The 20,729-nt window shown below is 45.1% G+C and overlaps 1 protein-coding gene across 4 annotated transcripts in view; it reads right to left on the reverse strand.

Annotated features, from left to right (window-relative positions):
• Positions 1-700: 700 nt before the first annotated feature.
• Positions 701-20,729, reverse strand: part of DPF2 (double PHD fingers 2) — a 32,570-nt gene continuing 12,541 nt past the window's right edge. Inside the window, exons 7-12 of one of the 4 annotated variants that reach the window (XM_075281446.1) lie at positions 10,890-10,931; positions 5,825-5,971; positions 4,640-4,768; positions 2,097-2,209; positions 1,878-1,959; positions 701-1,779 (exon numbers count right to left, since the gene is read on the reverse strand). In XM_075281446.1, coding sequence (XP_075137547.1) covers positions 1,706-1,779; positions 1,878-1,959; positions 2,097-2,209; positions 4,640-4,768; positions 5,825-5,971; positions 10,890-10,931 — 587 coding nt within the window. In that variant the 3' untranslated portion in view covers positions 701-1,705. Of the gene's footprint in view, positions 1,780-1,877; positions 1,960-2,096; positions 2,210-4,639; positions 4,769-5,815; positions 5,972-10,889; positions 10,932-20,729 lie in introns of all 4 variants that reach the window. The other 3 variants (XM_075281445.1, XM_075281448.1, XM_075281447.1) reach the window with 3 other exon arrangements.

A 20,729-nucleotide genomic window follows, 5' to 3' on the forward strand; every position in this document is an offset into this window, starting at 1 on the left:
TTTAGATGTAAGACAACTGGCTGAGGTAGGGGCCTCCCTGCTGTGCCCTTAAGCCCGATCCTTCCCACAAATAAGAGTCTTCAGGTAAAGACAATGCATATCAGCAGATTAATCCCAGAAAAGAATGGGTCTGTGTGCTCTCTGTGAAATACAGATAGCCCACAGCATGGTCAAGATCATGCAGAGTATGCTGCAGACTGATATGAGGACAACCATTTCCTATTTACACCCTTCAGGCTCTGTTCCCACAGAGTACCACACCGCTCATTGTGACACGTAAACACGTGTCAGAGTGAGCACAGTAAAACAGAATCCCATGGACTTCAATGGGTTCAGTCTTACGCACGCTAACTATTGAACTCAATGGGAGGGTTTTTTACCTATTGCTTTCAATGTGATTCGCGCGTATCACATTGAAAGGGATAGGTTAAAAAAAAAAAAAAAAAAAGCCTCTCGAGTTCAATGGTTAGTGCGCGCAAGACCAAACCCATTGTCTGTTTTACTGTGCTCACTCTGACACATGATTACGTGTCAGAATGAGCGGCGCATTACTCCGTGGGCACGGAGCCTCAAGTGTACAGCTTCCTTTCTCAGTAGCGCACGTCTCGTGCTGCATTATTCTACCTCCTCAAGTGAAAGTCAGCAAAAACACACTGGAATGCAATTTAGGTTAAGAAAAAAAAAAAAGTTTAGGCCAAAAATCAAAGAAGAAACAAGATGTGAACACTAAAGCAGACTGACGTTCCAAAGACTACTCATCGCTTTCACAATAGATTCCCTTTATTTCCATGGAGTTGGGTGAAAGGTCTAATGTGACACTTGCCCGCTAAGAGTCCACAATCTTGTGCTCGATGCCACTTATTCCGGTGAACATGCAACACGAAGAGACAAATTCTCAGACATTTTGACAAGAGTACAATTTTATAAACGTGTTCACCAAGAGAAGAAGAAGAAAAAAAACCAAAATGATAAAGATATCTAGTTTACTAAATACAAGGATTACTTTATTTTTTTTTAAGTTAAAATTTCCTATGCTATACTGATAACTGGATATCGAAATGGGACTATAGATCTAAACGCCCATCAGCCGCTTCCCCTTTAATCCAGGTATTTAAAAAAATATATATGTATACTCTAGAAAAATAATGAATATTGCAACTTCTTCCAATGTCAAAAGCATTTTAGTGAGCGGTAGAAGTATATAAGTTTCCAGGCCCGGGAGACGCAGCAGATATGGCACTGGAAGGCTGTACTTTTCGGGAAGAGGCTGACAGCTTTTGATAGTACTGATAAATTAGTTGCAAATAGTCATATACAAGTTTCCCCATTTACACCGGCAGGGAAGGAAAACACCATACGGTATGTGTTGAAGTACCCATAAACGTCTGCGGTGAGGATCTATATACTGGATGTACCGGCATGTCACACCTCTAAATAACTATACTAGGAACCTGGGATCACCACCTCAACTTAAACTCGAAAAGATCGTATCTTATGCTTCCCAGCACATAAGACTAAGAATATTTTCGGTCTACTGATAACCCAAAGAATGGTGACACTGTGCATAGTTATGTGTGGCCACACATACATATACACAATTGGTGGATAAAAGTATTTTTTATAAATCGGTTTTATTCCATAAAGGGGTGAACGATCAGATCCACACGCTCCGTAGTGCTCCTCGCCCTCTATTGGGGGGAATATGTCAGGAGTTTTGGTTCTGATAAATAGAGGCTTTGTCTTTAAGAAGAGCCAGGCACAAGTGACAACTCCAGCTTCCTAAGAGACAAAGGAAAGCAAGGGTTAATGAGAACGCAAGCGATCGCTATAAGGATGTATGTATAGGGATAGCCAGAGATAGCATGGCGTGTACTTACCCTCGGGAGGCTCCGCCATAGGAGGCGACAGACAGTACATGTGATATCCTCTATCGCAGTCATCACAGAACAGCAACTGGTCCTATGAAGAGAAGAGGCTCAGAACACATGGAGGCCATCACATAAAACTAATCGGCAAACAAGGATGATAGCGAGAAACAAAAGCAGATAAATCCCCCAGAGAGACTATAAAAAGGTGGAGGTGGTCGTTTTACTCACATCATTTTCCGAAGTCCCACAAATGTTGCAGCACTTGCACTCAATGCATTGCCAGCGGTACGTCTTCACTGCCGCCATCATCACCGGTGTAAACTGCAAACAGGAGGGGTGCCCTATGACCGCAAGAAAAACGGGGCTCAGAGTAGGGTCCAAAATATTTGCTTAAATGTGCGCATAATACTTCACTGTCTCGCCATTTTTTTGCCAGTGTAGCTGGAGGAGATGATCATATAATGCAAACAGGACAGGAATAAGCCCTAAACAGTTAGTGACTAGCCTTCAGCGGAAGCTGCGGTGGCCCAACCATGCAGAATGGTGACTATACAAGATATCCATGGCCATCATACCCTATACAGGACAGCTTCCCCCCCATGGTCTCGTGCTCTCTGACCACTGTAATGCAGTTCAGTGAATTTTTTATGTACAATGGCCATACTGGCGTGAAATGAAATAAAAGTCGTAACTGCAGCCTCACCGATCGTGACCAAACCAACCTTATTGGAGTTTTCCCACTACCACCACCTGTGGATTGCTAAGGGTCCATCTACAGGACCTTCAGCAAGGACCAGAATGAGGGTCCCTGGTTCAAACCCCCCACCCCCCGTTGTGAGAATGAAGTAGTGGCATGCATGTACAACTCCATTCACTTCTATCGGACTGAGGTTGATTCAGTGAATGGGGCGGTGGGCATGCATGCGCTTTGCCTCTCCATTCCCACAGAGCACTTTGGGACCTCCATTCCCCGCGATCATACATTTATCCTTCTTTAAAGTCAATGTCCTCCTCCTAACACAATGTCATGTGCTCCTGAACGGGAGTCTGTCACAAGAACTCCGCATATAAACCCAACCCCACAGACAGATGGATTTCCTTCTTGTGAGCTGGGGCCACAGCTGCAAAGAGACAGCTCAGTTTATGGCAATATCACCAAATAGCCAATTTACCTACTGACAAAAACCGTGATCTCTGGCGGTGCCGATTCACAAGAGAAAACAGTGTGATTCTGCCCTAACCTATCTATCGGAGGGGCTGGGCTCTGGTGACAGACTCCCTTTACTATAGCTGTATAGTACACAGAGCTCCTGCATAAACATACATGAAATGTAACATTCTGCTTGCCTGCAGCCACCACTAGAGGGAGCTCACATGTTGCATCTTATTATTCAGCTCATTGTATAGCAGTAAGTTCCTAAGCCCATGGGACCAACACGTAAGTAGAATTATCTCTATGCATAAGATCAGTCATACCAAAGCACTAACCATTATAAATAAATATTAAAGGGGAACTTTATTATTCAATACTACTGGTGAGGGGCCCTTCAACATAAATCAGTACACTCCTCTCGATCTATATACAGGACCTGTTTGTGCCAAGTGACTGCTCCAGCCAAGCTCAAGCCTCAGCGGTCACAGAAGTCATGTGACATTTGTGAAGGACACCACTGAAGCCTACAAATGGGTGCAGCGGTCCCCTAAAATAAATGAGAGGTCAATGGTGACATCGGCCAGGTGACCTGTATACTGACAGAGCTGTCAGTGCCGGCTTGTTAGGTTTAAGGGACCCTTAGCAGCCATCTTAAATAAAATGAGGGGACAGCACAAAAGTGAATAAGAGGACGACATGGACTTAAACATATCCCACGTAAAGTAGATTACTTATAGGGTCACTCCACACCTACAGTCCAGCAAGACTGACAGTAGGCAAGGAGAGATGCAAATGCAAGCTGTACCCAGCAGGTATCATTCACGGACCCATCATCAGAATCGGGACCATGCATGATACTCACTGGACATCAAGTAGCACCCCGCATGCCGTTACATCTCTCCAGACCCCATGCCAGCGGAGGTGGAGCGTACACTTGGAGAAACTTTAAGCTCTGACCGCTACCAGCATATGCATTAAAGGTGTTGTGTACATCTATAACAAAATAAGCCTACACCGATGATGGCCATGCCATTACACAGTTTATTAAGCCTAAACTGGGACACGAACGCTAGATCGAATCCGACAGCAATGCAAAATCTGAAGTAACCCATCTTTTCCCAAAGTGCATATAGTGTCAGTTTTCAGCAAATTCTCCTTCAGCGAGAGCGGACTTTGGTTGCAAAACATTAACCCACACAGATTTCTTTGTAGGCAGACGGCTCCGTCTGTTGCATTGAATCCACATTTATTTGCATAGTTATATTAGATTGCATTTCATTATAAAGCACAATGACATCTGGCATCTTTAATAATTTAATTACATTATTACAGGTTACTTTATTGCACCACAATTAAAGTCTATCTAGTTCTTTCTTCCAACTGTCCAACTAGCAACGTGGAGAGGCAATAGAAGAAGCACTAATTTATCTCTCTTTTTGGGGGGACGCCCAACACACATCGGAAACTGGGGCAGGACATGCATTTTGACCAAAACTGGTACATTTTCCCATAATGTAAACTTTCAGTCACTATACCACCCAGCCATCTTGACAACCAGGTAAGTGTTGAGCTCCCAACACTGCTCATTGTATCACCCGCTTTACCCTGCCTCTCATACCCGAGCGCCCGCAGTCTGAGCAAGAGACCAGCTCTTCTGGCTGGTTCGTTTTCTTGTTGATCTTCGAGTCTCCGAGGCAAAAGTCACAGTAGTTGTTGGGCAGCGCAAGACCGTCCGGGCCCTTCTTGGCTACAGTGAAGAAAGAGACAACAGAAGGAAGTATCAGTTTACATTTTCCACGTATGTATGAAACACTATGGCACCCAAGTGATTGTCAGTGGTTGTTAGATCCACACAGGTCTCCTCTACCTGGTCACGCGCCCATTGGTAGATGAAGGCGGTCACCATTGCGGACAGGTACTAAATGGGTATAGACCTGGACCAGAGAACAAGGGGGACCTGCTATGTGCTGAAAAAGGAGCAGCGGGGGATTGGTGGGGTGAGTCAGCACAGTATTCGTTTTTAATCCATTCTGCACCCAAGGGGAAAAAAAATACACATTGGTAAAAACCCATAAAATGCTAATTCTCCTATGCAAGCTGTCAACACCACCGAGAAGCCCAAGGCGATGTTCACGTCTGACTGAGGCTTCATTAACAGCCTTCTTTGCAGATTTCACCAGTTTCTAAAAGGGGTTGTGCAGACCCCAAAAGGATTTTTCATACTGATCACAGAATGTGATTGTGGGGGTCTGAGGCCTGGACCCCACACAGACCAGCTGTACTGGCAGCCTTCAGAAGTTACAGCAATGGATAGGAAGGGTGTGCAGCTGCAAAAGGATGTAATAACAATACTGTAGCCATGTCTACTGTTTCCAGAAACAGCATTGCCACTCCCATTACTCAGAATAGTAGGATCAGCACCCACTTCCTGTCCACAGATGACAGGATAGGTCATCGGTATGAAAAATCCTTTTGGGAGTCAGACAACCAGTACTGGGCGCAACGTCAGCCGAATCATGGATCTGACACTGCATCTTTAGTGACAAATCACAATACAAATGTGAACACAGCGTGTGAGAGGTGATCAATCCCCACTTTACACCATAAAGGAAACCCTCCCACCCCACTGAATACAGCAGCTGTGATAAGATCTAGAAACCTAGAGAATAATTCCATGACTTATAGCAAGTGGAGCCCTGCAAGAGGTGAAAGGCAAAAATATCTACTAATGACAAAGACACTAAACAAAATAGGCATATAAAGTGAGAAATGAAATGATGGTGGGATGACGTACTTGACTTACTCTTTTGCTCCTCCGGTCTATGCATTATGGGTGTGGGCGGCTGAGAATCTTCTTTGTCCTCCGCTCCAGCCCCCTCTTCGTCCACTAAATGGGAGTGCGCATAGTGATAGCTCAAACCAGGCCGGTTTTTGTAACGCTTTCCGCAGACTATGAGAAAAACAGATAAAGGAGTAGTAAAGTGAGAGAACGTGGAAGAATGAATTAGCAAAATGCATCAAAAGAGTGAGCTTTAAATCAGCGGAAAGTGAGAGAGACGGACAGACACCCAAAATGGATCCAGCAGTCGAGAGATTAATACAAAATTGCAAAGCTTGGGTGGACGGGCAGAGAAGATGCGAGGTTAGGTCTACGACCACCATACCAGGGCATTTTACACCATAAATCACACCGACCACAGAGTTGGCTTTACTAACCACATTATACCAGGTAATGGGGTACAGCGGTGGGGCCAGGAAATCTGCCAAGGTAGGAGAAGATTATAATCTACAGTAAACTCTTCTCAATGTGCATGAGCGCCTCAGTAGGGGACACCGTACCCAATTCTTATTGTAATTCCACATTAACTAGGTTTTGCAGGTGCCCTTGTGGTTGTATGTAAAGGCTTCTTCTAATAGGTCACAAACCGTGAGGAGATGAAAACTGTGAAGCTGGATCTCAGGCCGCAACCGGTTTCTAAAATGAAGGAACATTTGCCTGAATAGCGCTGCAGTACCATCTAAGGCCACTAGGCAATGTACAGAGCTGTCCCTGTACTGCAGCATCACAGCAGACCCCTGGTAGCCGGACTATGCTGACTTGATATCTTAAGGCTAGGTCATTTATCGTCAAAGCCCTGTAAACCCTGAGGCCGTGTTCACACCGGCATAATGAATTCAGTGCAATTTGCATTTTGCAATTGCCATGGCATAACTTTGATAAACTGAAAGGGTCGCATTGTCATGGGATGGAAAGGTTTCCATTGGGTTAGGCTTCGATTGTTCTACAAGGATATTACTGTGTGCTCCTATCCTTGACGTTGAAAGTGACAGATCCCCAATGCAGTGTGAACACGGCCTGACATGATCAAACCCCTTTGGTACTGCTCTGAGTGTGATGGCAGATTCTCAGCACAAGACTTCGCCAATGTATCTTCTCCCAGGTAGCTACAAGGCTCAGTTCACACCACTTTTTGGGCGCGGTTCAGGGAGAAGAAGTTTTTACTTCCTACTGAATATGTATACGGCTACAATGGGCTGCAACTGTATGACTGAAGAGTTGGGTTTTAACTTCCATTGTAAGCCAAATAAATAAAGAAGTCAATGGCAAGAAGATCCAGCGGTATAGGCCTATATAGACATGTACAGCAATATACATTTTACCAGTAGGCAATAAAAACACGCATGTGTGAACTGTATTGCGGAAACTTGATGTGAACCGAGCCTAAGAATTTTTATTGGTTTCCTTTAAATGACACCATTATTTTACCATATAGTGAGGCGGCCTGTGTATGTGTCTGACAACCTACATTCAACAAAGCAGCCATTGGTAAACCACATACATTGGCAACACAGAATGACACTGTGCAGTATGTAGGAGACCAGAACAGGAGACAAAATTAGCTTTGAATGCCCCTCAGTCATGGCCCGACCCAAACGTAGGACCCCACAAAGAAATATGGGCAATAGTATCAGTAAGGACAAGATAAGTGGTCAGAATCTTGTACTCAACAGCAAATCCAAAATACATACATGATCCACATGTCAGATGTGCAGAATTGCCTCCATTGTGATGTTACAACTATGGGGGGGGGGGGGGGGGGGTAACACTTCTATCTGCTTTACAGAAATGTAATTCTACCCCAGTAGAGGGCACAGTGTCTGAAGCATATTGCTGCCTCCTGAGCTGGAGAGGAAAACTGAGGAACAGGGACAGACGGACCACAAAAAAGCGCCCCCTGGTCCACCACTATATTATCTTAGGATAGACACGCGGGTATCCGTGACCTCCTGAACATTATTTATATCTAACATATTAAAGCTTTTGCTCATGTCCTCCTTTACTCAAGCCTAGACAGATTAGAGGGGTTGTGTGGTTGTGGATAGAGGATAAGTGTCCGATGGCTTGGACCCCCGGTGATCAGGGTGACAGCGAACCAAGAGCCCACCTAAGGAATACAGCACCAGTGAGCTTGTGCGACCGATGATTTGTTCACTTCTATGGGACTGCCAGGTGTGTGAATGGCGCGCCGGTCATACAAGCACACTGGTGCTCCATTCACAAGGAGGCCTTAGGGAGACTCTGGATCCCGTGTCCTCCTGATCACTGGGAAGCCAGACGATCAGACACTTCTTTCCTGTCTTTTGGATAGGACAACCCCCGATCAGTTTTATGCTGCAGACCTGCCAATGTTTTTGTAGCCCTTATAGCTAGGCATGTTCTCCTGGACACTATACTCCAGGTATGGGCTCACCAATGCTATATACAGCAGGATCACAATCTTTTCCTACAGGTAGTAGGCCGAGCTGTATAGATTTGCTTTTCCCGGCTGCCTGCCACACCGCCATTCCTGTCTCTGCCCCTTATTAGTAAATGTGGTCATACACGTGACAAGAGGCAGAACAATGAACGAGCATTTGGTCATTGCAGACGTTCACCTTACTCCATATTGGCCACTGCAGTTATTCATACCATCCATACAGTCAATGACACCGGGCAGGAGGAGCAGTCTATAGAGGTGTTCATAATAGGAAAGTGTTTTTTTTTTTTTTTTTTGTTTTTTTTTTTTTTTTTGGGGGGGGGGGGGGTGTCATTAACTGGAGCTCAGCCCCACAGATAGAAAGGTTTGGGTCACTGCCTCCACCAATTAGGGCGTTACCAATTACCATTTCAGGCAGCAACAATACAAGTCTAGTGTAATGTGTATGGTCACCATTAGACTGGGGAAGGAGACAGAACCTCTTGGGGATTGGGCAACTATAGACAGAGATTTGTCTCTATAGGTAACGTGTCTGACGGCTCAGCAGAAAACATGTGCTCCAGACATATGGTGGGGTAAGCTTGACGTCATGGCGCCATTGCCCCAACTATCAGTATCCAGGCAAACATCCTGTAACTTTACAGCGGCATTCACAGAGTATAAGAACTAGGACCACAGATGGTGAAACCAGGGCTGTGGATTCAGTAGCCGCCATGGTCAGACAGAAGTGGTAAAGCTTCTCTATAATAGCCAAAAAAAGTGATTGATTCCTATGAAAGTAAATAAGTAACAAACTCTCCATCTAAATCATAAGACACTATTAATAGCTTCAAAATAGAATATGATTTTTAATTAGGAGTCAGTAACTTTACTCCAACTCCACAGCCTTTGGTGACACCTCGTCAGTCAGTGACAGCCTTAGGGAAGTTGTCCGTGCAATCCTTTACTTGCCTGCCCAGGGTTACTGTAGAGGATGGACCCAGGGGTTCTGGCTATTGTCACAAACCCTAGTTCATGCATTCGGACTCCTAGGTACTATAGTCCCTTCCTCGTAGGTACTTTGCCATCTTGGCCATCCCCAATAGCATAGGTAGTTACCTGTGAGATTCATGGAGGAACACACGGAGCAACCCAAGAGGCTGAACGGCACTTCTGATCATATGTAGTTACCCATGCTGTGGGCGCTGGCTGTACTACAGCTATAGCATATGTAACGGCAAGATCAAGGAAGGGGTTGGAATGACTCAACAGGGTGAATGCCATTTAAGGTCACATGACCAGGATGGGGTGAGACAACGGCTGGAACCCCTGAAATAACCTGTGACAGGTAGGTAAAGTACCAATCCCTGGACAGTCTGCCTAAGTAACACTGAACCTTTTCTACAACTATATAACATCCTGCCAGCCGACCACCACATGTACAACATGACAGGCTCTAGTCACATTTCCATTGGGAGCCTCAGTCCGGATATTCCAGGAATAGAGAGCTTTAAGGCCTCACTGCAGCGACTGGCATTTTGTCAGGAAGAATAACAGACCCTATTATGGGGTCTGCCGGGCGCCACAGGTCTCTCTCGTATCACCAATTTGCCGCTCCGGTGAGGCTTCATGTACACGACTGTGCTCAGTATACAAGTCAGTAAAGACAGAATGGATCGGTATCAATGTGTCGTCCATGAATGGACTGAACGGCTCCATATTTTGCAACTCTTTCCTATGACCCCGGACACACATCCATAAAACTTACAGATGTAGAAATGAATGGCTCCCCATATTATTCACAATTATGGACCAGTCATTGTCGTGTGCATGGGGCCTTGCTGAAATCAGAAGAGGGTCTAAACAGTTTTTTTGGTTGTGGTCAAGGGGTATATACACACATGATACATCCAGCTTAGCATAGAAGGTGGAGCCATTTTGGTTTATGTGAACCACAGAACAGATAATTGGTAATAAAGTGTAAAACAGACATGCATTTCTAGGCGGCAGTGTTCATCTGGTCCAACCACTTTATTCCCGGGCTACAGGTATAGGATATTGCAATACGGAATACATAGGGCGGTACATCAGCAGAGCAGGCGTTACTCGGCCTTGCTAGACATTGTCACCACTAGGAACATTTCTGACAAAACTTTGTGGGCCGCCGTTGTCACGGCCGAAAAAGCAGCCATTATGCTGGTGTATGGCAACAGAAGGTTAAAAAAGGGAAATGCAGACCAGGCTTACAAAGCGGGATTGCAAAAGAAACGCGAGCCGGGTTTCATATTGATCAGCGCAAAGTGGCAATGCAGGGGAAACCCAAGAAATATAGCAAGGACTTACCATGACATATTTCTACTACAAAAGCGGAAGCACAGTGCCCACCCCAATGTTACAAGGAGTCAATGTGCCAAGACAGAAGCAGACTAAAACAAAAAGAAAACAAGATGGGGTATGAAAGACAAATGGGCACGAGTTTACAGACACCACCATAATGGCGACTAGCATGGCTGAGAAGAGACAAAGCATGCTAAGCTGCAAACGCCAAGGAAGACGGGCAAGATAGGGAAAGATAGAAAAACTAGCGCCACAAGCGAGCAATTTTTTTTATATATATATATATTTAACTACCTCTTTCGGAGAATTTCGAAGTTTGCTTTAGTTTGTAACTGTCTGAAACAAGGAAAGAAAGAAATAGAGAGAAAGGGGTGAGTACGCTACCTACACAAATAGCAGAAAGAGCAACTCAAGCAAAGAAATTTATTTTAATTGGTTTAAAAGGAGGAGGAGCCACAAATGTAATATAAAAAGGCACCAAATATAAAATACCAAGTGATATGGGGGGCACTGAACACCGAGAATTGTGACCAACGCAAAAATGCTCATCCCTGTAGAGCTTGTATTTGGGGGGCCCATTCACACAGTGGAATTTGGTGAATTCCCACTCAAGTTTGGCACCACATTCTGCCTCCCATTGTTTTTAATAGGAAGCAGAGACTGAAGCAGGATGCTAACAAATGCAAGGGCTAGTTCACATGGGGGCAAGGAGGCGGATTTTGACAGCCGATGTCGCCTCAAAGTCCGCCTCCATACAATGGTGGTCTATGGAGACAACTAGCGTTCTTTATAACGCTAGTGGCATGTTGCTGATAGTAGGGAATAAAAAAAAAAAAAAAAAAGTAGCGAGCTGCCCTTTCTTCAGGCAGATTCCACCTGGCGGCAGCAACCTCCGGGGTTGGCCCATTCATTTGAGTCGAATCCGGAGGGAGAAGCCGCGATCACAACGGTCGTGGCAGGCAGGTTGGTTTTGACCCGAGAGGGATGCAGCTCCTCGTGTCACTCTCGGTGCCAATATCCACCCCCCGTGTGATTGAGCCCTAAGAGTCCTGCTCCATCCTGCCGTGGATTCCATAACCAATTTGGCTGCATAACACTCGGTATGAGCCAGAGAGGTGGATATAGAAGAGGAATTTGAGGCGGAGGTCCCAAATCCCTCTTCGGTTTCCACCGTGTGAACGTTCCCTTTGCTCCCAAACTGGAATGAAAACAAGAGTTTTGATATTTAGCAGATCTGAAATGGGTTTCCCAGTAGATAAAAGTTCTCAAACGGCTCAAAACAGGTTAAGAGTGAAAATAACTCACTTAGGCAGAGTTCACACAAGGCCGTATCCACCTCAAAATCCTGACCAATACGACGGCTCCCATTGAAATCAATGGGAGCTGGTCGGTTCTTTTTTTTCCCAGCAGTTTGTTCTGGCTCCCGGAAAAAAGAACAGAGTCTCATTCTTCAGGTGGATTCGGACTCTGACTGAAGACACCCCCTCCTGACTAAACTCATTCATTTGGGCCTAATCCGGAGCGGAGTGTGTGACAGCACAGCATCCAGTCACAGCTACCCAAATTTTGGACCAGAACCTGTGGCAGCCTCCGCCTCAGGTTCTGGACCAGAAAACCCTGTGTGAACCAGACCATAAAACAATCCTGCTTCTCCCCATTTCCTGACCCTCTGCGGCATTACAGGCCAAGGCTGCAGAGCTCGGCCCCAGGGGATCACTGGAAGTGAATGAGAGCGCTGGGCCAAGGCAGAGGATTGCGGAGGAGATTGTGAATTCTTTTACTTTACTCATTCTGAGCAGTTTACACAAACATTTACCTGCTAGAAAACCCCTTAAAGCCAAACCCAGTGAGTTACACGAGAGCAAAAAGAGCACTGGAGTCACATGTTCAGTCTCTGAAGCCAAACAAGGATGATGGACACAAAGGAGATTTCCAAGAAATTCATTTATACTTTCTATGGATTCACTTCTGGCAATGGCTCAAAATCTGCAGCTTTGATGCCAGCAGAGATGGACGCTATAATAGTCAGAATACAGATTGTAGAGCCACCGGTTTGGCTAATAAAGAAAATTTATTCAATGCAGAATGGCCTTTAAGAAAATCTGTCACAAGGAGAAAACTGAGTTAGGTTGAAATCACACATGCAGTTTGTGGTGCAGGATCTGATACAGGAGAGAAATATAAAGGAGGGATTTATATTACACCTCCCTACATGTGCGATTTCAGCCTTGTACAGAGGTGGTTTGTCCTCCAGTGTCAGGGAGAAATCCATGTCTTTCCATCATTACAACTCCCAATGAGGTCGTAAGGGTGTGTGTGGGGGGGTAAATGGTCTGCCCCGATTAATGGCAGTCCCATGTCATTTCATTTGAAGGAGATGGCGTTTGCATGGGGCTGCTGTACGCCGCTTCGCTTGAAGCGTTACCTCCAGGTATGAACAACTTTGTAATATACCTTATTAAAGAAATAAGTTTATCACTTTTTCTACATATTAGTCTATGGAGAGGAGAGAAGAACCTGCTAGAAAAGACACTCAAGTAATTGCTGTTCATAAACCACTGTTGCTCTGAGCTCTTTTAAACACCACTAGGTTGTAGATAAGAAGCTACCAGAGCACATGAGGCAGCAAATCAATTACCCAGCCGGCAGGAGCCTCCTATACTCCATAGAGCTCTATCTATCTAAGGGTGACTATCAGTCAGACCGAAAATAAGTAGCAGAAGAACAGCTTAACTGCTGGAAACAGAAATAGACCTCCTTAACTGGAGGGACACTTTAAATGGGACTTTTGTCCAACTCCACCTACCCTCTTGCATCCTTGACTAGGTGTTGCTTCCTGGATTTTAGCACAGCTGTTTGTTTTTTCTGCCCCACTGTCCCCAAGCAATTTAAGTAGCCTCTCTACTATCAGGAGGGCAGTGGAGCCTTGGACTACCCACCTGACCATAGACTAAATACCATATCCCAACTGCGTCAGAATCAATGGAGCGGCACCTGGAACTGGAGTTGGTGGAATGGGTGAAAGGTTCTCGTAAAAAAAAAAACACTGCCCTATACAAATGGGGGCCATTAGTCTTATGAACGAGTTGGTCCCAGCAGTCAGACCCCCACCAGATATGGTCACCCCTCCGGTGGTGAAGCATGATGGGAGGACAGGCCTTTCATAGTAACAGAAGTTGTTCTCCTGTGACAGATTCTCTGAGGCACAGCAACCTCATACATAGATTATCCACTTCTATAAGGACAAACAAGCTTAGCATTGCAAATTGGCATTAGATATGTATTCCTATTAGTGCTAACCAATTATTATAAATTAAAAGTCACAATGCTTTATACATAGCTCACTCCTACATATCTACAACCAGGTGCACATGAGAGTCAACATGGAGGCTTTTCTTGAGGCTCCCAAACTACAAACAGGGGGTTGGCTGCTGCAAAGAAATCTCCTACAGAAAACAGGAAGTCTGTGTTTTATATGGTCTAGTGGACAAAGTCAGAACTGCAGAATTTTTAGTTTTTTTTTTTTAAACAAGGATATGGAAAAAGTTTAAAAACTTTACCAAAAATGCTACAAAAACCAAGTTTAACGTAAGACTTAAGATTAAAAGATAGCAACATTGTTTTATCATCTTACTTGGCTGGATACAGCTAAATAAGTTTCCTCAGTGTTTACAGCTGGTTGCCTCTTCTCAGTCAGGGCAAGTTCACACGGAGTATTTTGGTCCAGAATCTAAGGCAGCCTCCGCCTCAGGTTCCGGACAAAAAGCCAAGTGGCCGTGACAGAAAGCCGGTACACTGCACCAGCATCCAGCCACGCACTCCGCTCCAGATTAGGCTCAATGAATGGGCGTAGTCCGGAGGAGGGTGTGTCTTCAGGTCAAATCGCAAGGCGACTTGGCCTGAAGAAGGAGCATGTCACTTCATTTTTCTCAGAGCCAGAAGAATCGGCTCCCGGAAAAAAGGCCTGGCAGCTCCCATTGTTTCAATGGGAGCTGACTGATGTGGATACAGCCTCAAAATCCTGACCAAAAATCTGTGAACTTAGCCTTACTGAGACTTGACAAGTGGTAGAACATTACTTGATCCGTGTTTCTGTCATCTCTGGATATTAATAGTATCAGTACTGTTTACAAGCATGCTCCTGGATTGAACTGAAAACTAGGAAGTGAAGGGGAGAGGAGACAGGAGGGCAGGTGAAACCCTGAGAATGGAAAACTATTTTGAAACCAAAGTCAAGAGTCTCCCTTCTGCTAGGATCCGCTTTTGAACCACAGCCTTTTCTGCAACCTGTGGTCTCAATCTGAATGGGGTTTTCCAAAGACAAAACATTACCTAGCTGGAGGTTAGGGATAAAGTGTCTTATCCTGGGAAGATGGGGAGAGGGGGAATGTCCCCTGTGTGAATAGAGCAGCAGTGTGCGTGTGTGATAAGTCATCCACTTCTATGAGAAAGCCAAGTAAGGTGGCTCCATCCGTCCCAAACAAGTGAAAATCCCCTATTTTGGCGTTATGGGAAAACCCTTCAATTCTATCTGTGCAGGTGAACATGAACTTTATAATACAGCTCATTAAGGAAAGGATTTGTGCTCCACTTATCAGGTTAAGCTTCTTTTAACATAGAAGTCTATGAAGGGAGAGTGGAGGCTGCTGCACAGAAAGAAAAGCAGCAGCTGCCCTCTGCTAGTCTGGGAGTCCGGCCGCTCTTCTGACACTGTGGTACCTTAACGATATCACTACTGTGCAGAAAGAGGCAATAACTCCATTCACAAGCCCCTCCTCCCCTCTCCATACACTTCTATATAAGTAGGAGAATGCAATTACCTTGGAGATCTGAGTGAAGATAAGGAGGGGGCAGCCAAACAAGTGGAGAAGGAAACAGATTTTTTTAATAAGATACAGTAAATACAGATAAAGTTTCTTATATTCACCTGCACAAGTCATTCGTGAACAGTTTTATAATTGGAGGTATACTTTAAGGCTGGATTCACACATGACTTTTGCAACAAATTATCACAGCTTTTTTAGTCATACTTAATGGTCATACACTGTAGCCTAGTTACATTAAAGGTTATAGGGAAAAATAAAACACACTACAAAGTGTTTGACGTATACACAGAGTAAGTCATCAATTTATTTAAAGGCAACTTATCAGGTGGATTTTACCCCCTAAACTTGCCCCAGCATGGAACGGCCTATCCTATGGCGCCCCTCACTAGGGTGTGTGTTGCTCAAAACTTACGTTCTAGGCCTTTTAAAGCTTAAATCTTCCTATAAGAAATCTGAAGTAGTCCCGGGGGTTGGGCAGCTCCTCAGCTATCCTAGAAGGTGTGACTGACAGGTCCATCGCTCTCCGATATCACCAGACCCCTTTCCTACCTGCTGACCGAATCTTATGCAAGTGGGGTGGAGCCGCTACTGCCTCAGTGAAGAGAGAAAAACACCACTTACTCTAAATTGGCAGGAGCAGATAGCAGGACTGTCACCGTTTACTGTCCCCAGCTCTGATTTTTATCACAGGATAGGTCATCAGTATGTGATCTATGGGAGTCTAGTACCTGGACTCTGTTGCAGCGGCTGCTAGTAATAAAAGTGGTGCAGCAGCGCCACCACTGTATAGTGGTGGTTCCAGAGAATTGCAGCACCATTCTGCAACAGTTGTTCTGGGGGGGGGGACCGGAAAACTCCTTTTATTTAACCCCTTTAACACAATCAGACCGACTACTGCATCTCCTTGTCTGCAGAAATTCTGCATAATACTCCTGTATCCAAGTGTGTGCTCTTTCCATATACATGGTAACACGACTGCAGCGTTAACTTCGCCTCCTGGTACATTACTCCAACGAGGATCCAAACACGAATGACATATGGCGTGAATAATAAAGTTGAGTCTTTCATATTTGGAATGGATCAAACCGGCGCGAGAGCTAAAATTTAGTCAATCCCCACTGCTTCTATTTTAATTTGTGTATTCATTTGTAGACCTCAGCAGGAAGTCAGAATTTTAGTAATTTGGAGACCACAGAACAGACCGTACAAGCACGCTGAGAAGGCATGTCATTGCGTCTTTGTGTTTGGCAATTTGCAGTCTTCTTGCAATTCGGTGTGACAGATTTTTATACAGCTGCATGCGGTAACACAGATGGTGCCCTCTGTTTCGCAGCTGTTGTATGTATGTCGGTTTCTGGATGTCTGAGCACAAACAGGAGCTATCCTTCCAAACCAGAGGGACACCTTGTTCACCTTCCATGTCCTAGTATACAACCGAGAAATGAGGAGAAACAAAATGCTAGTAAAAGCAAATCCATGGCTTACAGGTCACACAAGAGAGGGGTGAGCCTCTCGTATAGAGCGACTTCTAAGCAGTAACAGGTCAGATGACAGGAACGTAAAGGGCCTTTCAAACAGAAGCGGACAAGCTACAGTACAGACACGGCAAGCAACGCTTTCTGTAGGGTGGCTGCCTAAAAGTCGTATCCTCTAATGTATGACCAGCTCAGGATTAGGACTACACAGCAACTTGTGGCCGTGCGACATTAAAGGGATCCTATCATTAGGACTCAATTTTTTGTCCTTAACACATAGGGACAAAAGATGTCTTCTCCGCACCTCCGTTCGGTAGAAATCCCGGTTTGTCGGTATGCAAATGAGTTCTCTTGCAGCACTGGCGGCGTCCTCAATGCTGCGAGAGAAATCTCCAGCGCCACCTCCATCTTCTTCAGGAACGGCCTTTCAGCGCATCTTCTTCCGAGGGTTGGCCTCAAACTTCTAGGACTCGGGCAGAGCCAACTGCGCATGCTTGCCAGCCACAAGGAAATGGCCACTTACAGGCAGGCATGAACAGTCGGCTGCCCAAGGCCTAGAAGTTTGAAGCCACCGCCGGAAGAAGATGCGAAGAGAGGCCCTTTCCTGACGAAGATTGAGGCGGCTCTGGGATTTCTCTCACAGCATTGGGGACGCCCCATTGCTGTTTGAGCGCTGAGGACCGCCCCCAGTGCTGCGAGAGAACTCCTTTGCATACAAAAACCAGGATGTCTACCGAACACCAGCGCAGAGAAGACATCTAAAGTAGGAGAAGAATGGCCTTTAAGGCTATTCCTACGTGTTAGGGACCAAAATAAATAAATAAATAAATATTGAGTTGTAAAGATAGGATCCCTTTAAGATCATGAACGTCACAGTGAACGGCAATGAATGTGGCTGTGCAGAAACAGTAGGTTTGCATTTTTTATTCCCTTACCACAGTTGCGGTAACTTGTGCGTTGCAGCATGATCACATTCAGTCTCACTAGTTGTCATGTAGCAGGGTGACAATGTGATCTTAGGTCACACGACCAAAAGATATCATTTAACCTGAGCAAAACGTAGCAGCAGGAAGGTGACAGATCACAACCCTAACTATTATACCGGGCAAGATGGAAGATGCAGACAGAGGTAATAAAAGCAGAGATGCTGAGCCATGGAAAGTCTCTGAAGCTGCTGCACTTCCCCCTTGGAGTTTATGTCAAGAGGGCAACAGACCTCCCGGCCCACCTAACTACACTTCCCATCATCCCCTGGTTGTGTGCCAGCTGGTCCATTTCTGATGAGACTAAGGCAAAAGCAAGCGGGGGAGGGGAATTTAACCACTTTCCTTTTGTTTCCTGTAATGAATAGAAGGAGGGGAACTTTACTCTGAAGACAATATTGTAACTACATACGCTGCATCTACTCTGAATGTAATAGAGCAACACTGCCATTAGCCATTGCATTTTTCATAGGGACGCTGCGTCTTTAAAAAGGAGACCCAACAAGCCGCACATTTTATATTTAATACACTAGAATAAATGAATGAACTTGTGCACAAACATTAGTCATCTGCCTGCATCCTATATAAATGATTCATATAACATACAACATTAACAGATCCCCGGAGAGTCCGTCACATTGTTATAAAATAGGACACAGGCAGATACGGCTAACGCCCCCCACAGGACAAAGCCTCTGTGAAAATCACAATCGTGCCAGGCGATATCCAATGCTGGGGTAGGAGTGATTTAAAGGAAATTTGTTATCAGAAAACATCCTACTGCTTAGTCATCATTTTGAAAGAATCTTTGGTGACTTTACATAATGGGATTGTGTCGTGAATAGGAATGATCCTTTAGCCATAATGTTGTACTTTGGTTATCTCCAGTACTATTGTAGTGGATGGGACACTGGCTGTAGTCAGGCTGAATGTACAGCGAAGGGGAAGGATCCCCTGCTCTTAGGTCTGTGGGCGCCTCAGTGGTCAGTGGGGTATTTATCCTCTATGTTATGGCTAGAGGAGAAGTTCTTTTCATGGCATAACCCCTTTAGGCTGAGGCCCGACGATACAGACACGCAACTTTTTTTTTTTTTTTTTTTTTTGACACAAAGCCAAGAATGGTTACAAAAGGAATGGTAAATATCTAGGAAGTTCTTATACTTCTTCCTTCTGCTTAATCCACTTTTGGCTTTGGCTCAAAAAAAAAAAATAAAATGCAACAAAATCTGCAATCAAAAATAAAAGCTGCGTTTCTGCAAGATGGGGCCTCAGCCTTAAACTATTTATAAAAATCCTAAAATCCTGATAAAGACGCTGATGCTTCTTGCTTGGTATACCTCTTTGAAATTTAAGAATAAATTGACAACTGGGTGTTAGCATTCCCTTGTCAAAAAGTGCACTGACTGAGACAGCGACAACCCCATATGGGTGCATTCACACGGGGCAAGAGGGGGATGGATTTTGGCACTGAATCCTCCCCCTCACAATAGAAGTCTATGTAGACCGCTAGATCCCCCCCCCCCCGATTCCACGGCTGATTCAGCTCCGGAGTCCGCCTCGCAGCCACACCCTCCGGACTAGGCCCATTCATTTAGGCCTACTCCGGAGCGGGAAGCCTCGACTGTCGGAAGCCACGACAGTCGTATTTTGGTGCTATTCTGATGCGGCTTCTCGCGTCAAAATCAGGACCAATACGCAGTCCCGGGCCCTGTGTGAACGAGGTCTATCTGGTAACAGCCAATATGAAAAGACAATCCAGTATGACTGCCCGTGTGTGGATTTACTTTTTTCCCTCCTCTCTTTCCCCTATAGGGTATACATTTATTTATGAAAATTGGCATGTCAGAGGCGACATCTGCTTTAGATCGAGGACAAGCAGGGCATCGTAACTGAGTAAGCTGCATCGACTCCTGTGCACACAGCCCAGTTCAGTACAGCTCCTAGCACCTAGACACAGACCTTTTCTTATGGACGGGACTGTCGTGTGCAAGGGCCTTTGCATTGCTGGATTTGAACTCACAGATTTTGCAGTTATTGCCGTGGCTTGCGGCTTACATCCTATGCACTGCAAAAGGTAACGGGGCACTCACACGAATAATGTGGCGCTGATTCTGCCATGATAACTCGCAGCACAATCAGCGCTGATAAAAAGACTCCCATTGAGTTCAATGGGTACCGCGTGGAACACATTGAAATCAATAGGAGGCTTTTTAACACATTGATTCCGCGGAAGACTGAACCCATTAAACTCAATGGGAGCCTTTATCAGCGCTGATTCTGCCGCGAGTTAGCGTAGCAGAATCAGCTCCACTTTAGTCTGTGTGAATGCCCCCTAAAAAGCCAGGACAGCTGCTGAAAACCAATCACTACAGGCTGGTTCAGCTATGGAAATGCCACTGCAGATCTGTCCTATAAGGGTTTAGTCTAAAACAGCCAATTCTGGCATAAAACAGTTCAGAAGTAAGCTGCGGTGCACAGAATACAAGGGAGCTTTCACATATCATTGGTTCATGGAAAAATTATTGCACTATTTTATACCAAAGTACAAACGCATGAAAAAACGCCAGTGTTGTAAATGTAAGTTTAATTTAATATATATTTGTGTGACCCTGGACTACAATACTTTTTAGATCTTAAAAGGAGCTGGGTCCTCATGACCTCCCCTGTCTGTAGGCACCACTGGGGAGTCACCAAACCATATTATAGAGCCTTTGTGATCTGCAGCTCTCACTACGCTCCAGGTATATACATGTATCACATGAATGACAGGCGTGTAAAGATATATTCCCCTTACAAGAGCAATGCAATGTAACTTCACACAGAGATAACAACTGATCACCGGGGTTATCA

This window comes from Leptodactylus fuscus, chromosome 7 (genome assembly GCF_031893055.1).
Source record: "Leptodactylus fuscus isolate aLepFus1 chromosome 7, aLepFus1.hap2, whole genome shotgun sequence".
NCBI lineage: Eukaryota > Metazoa > Chordata > Amphibia > Anura > Leptodactylidae > Leptodactylus > Leptodactylus fuscus.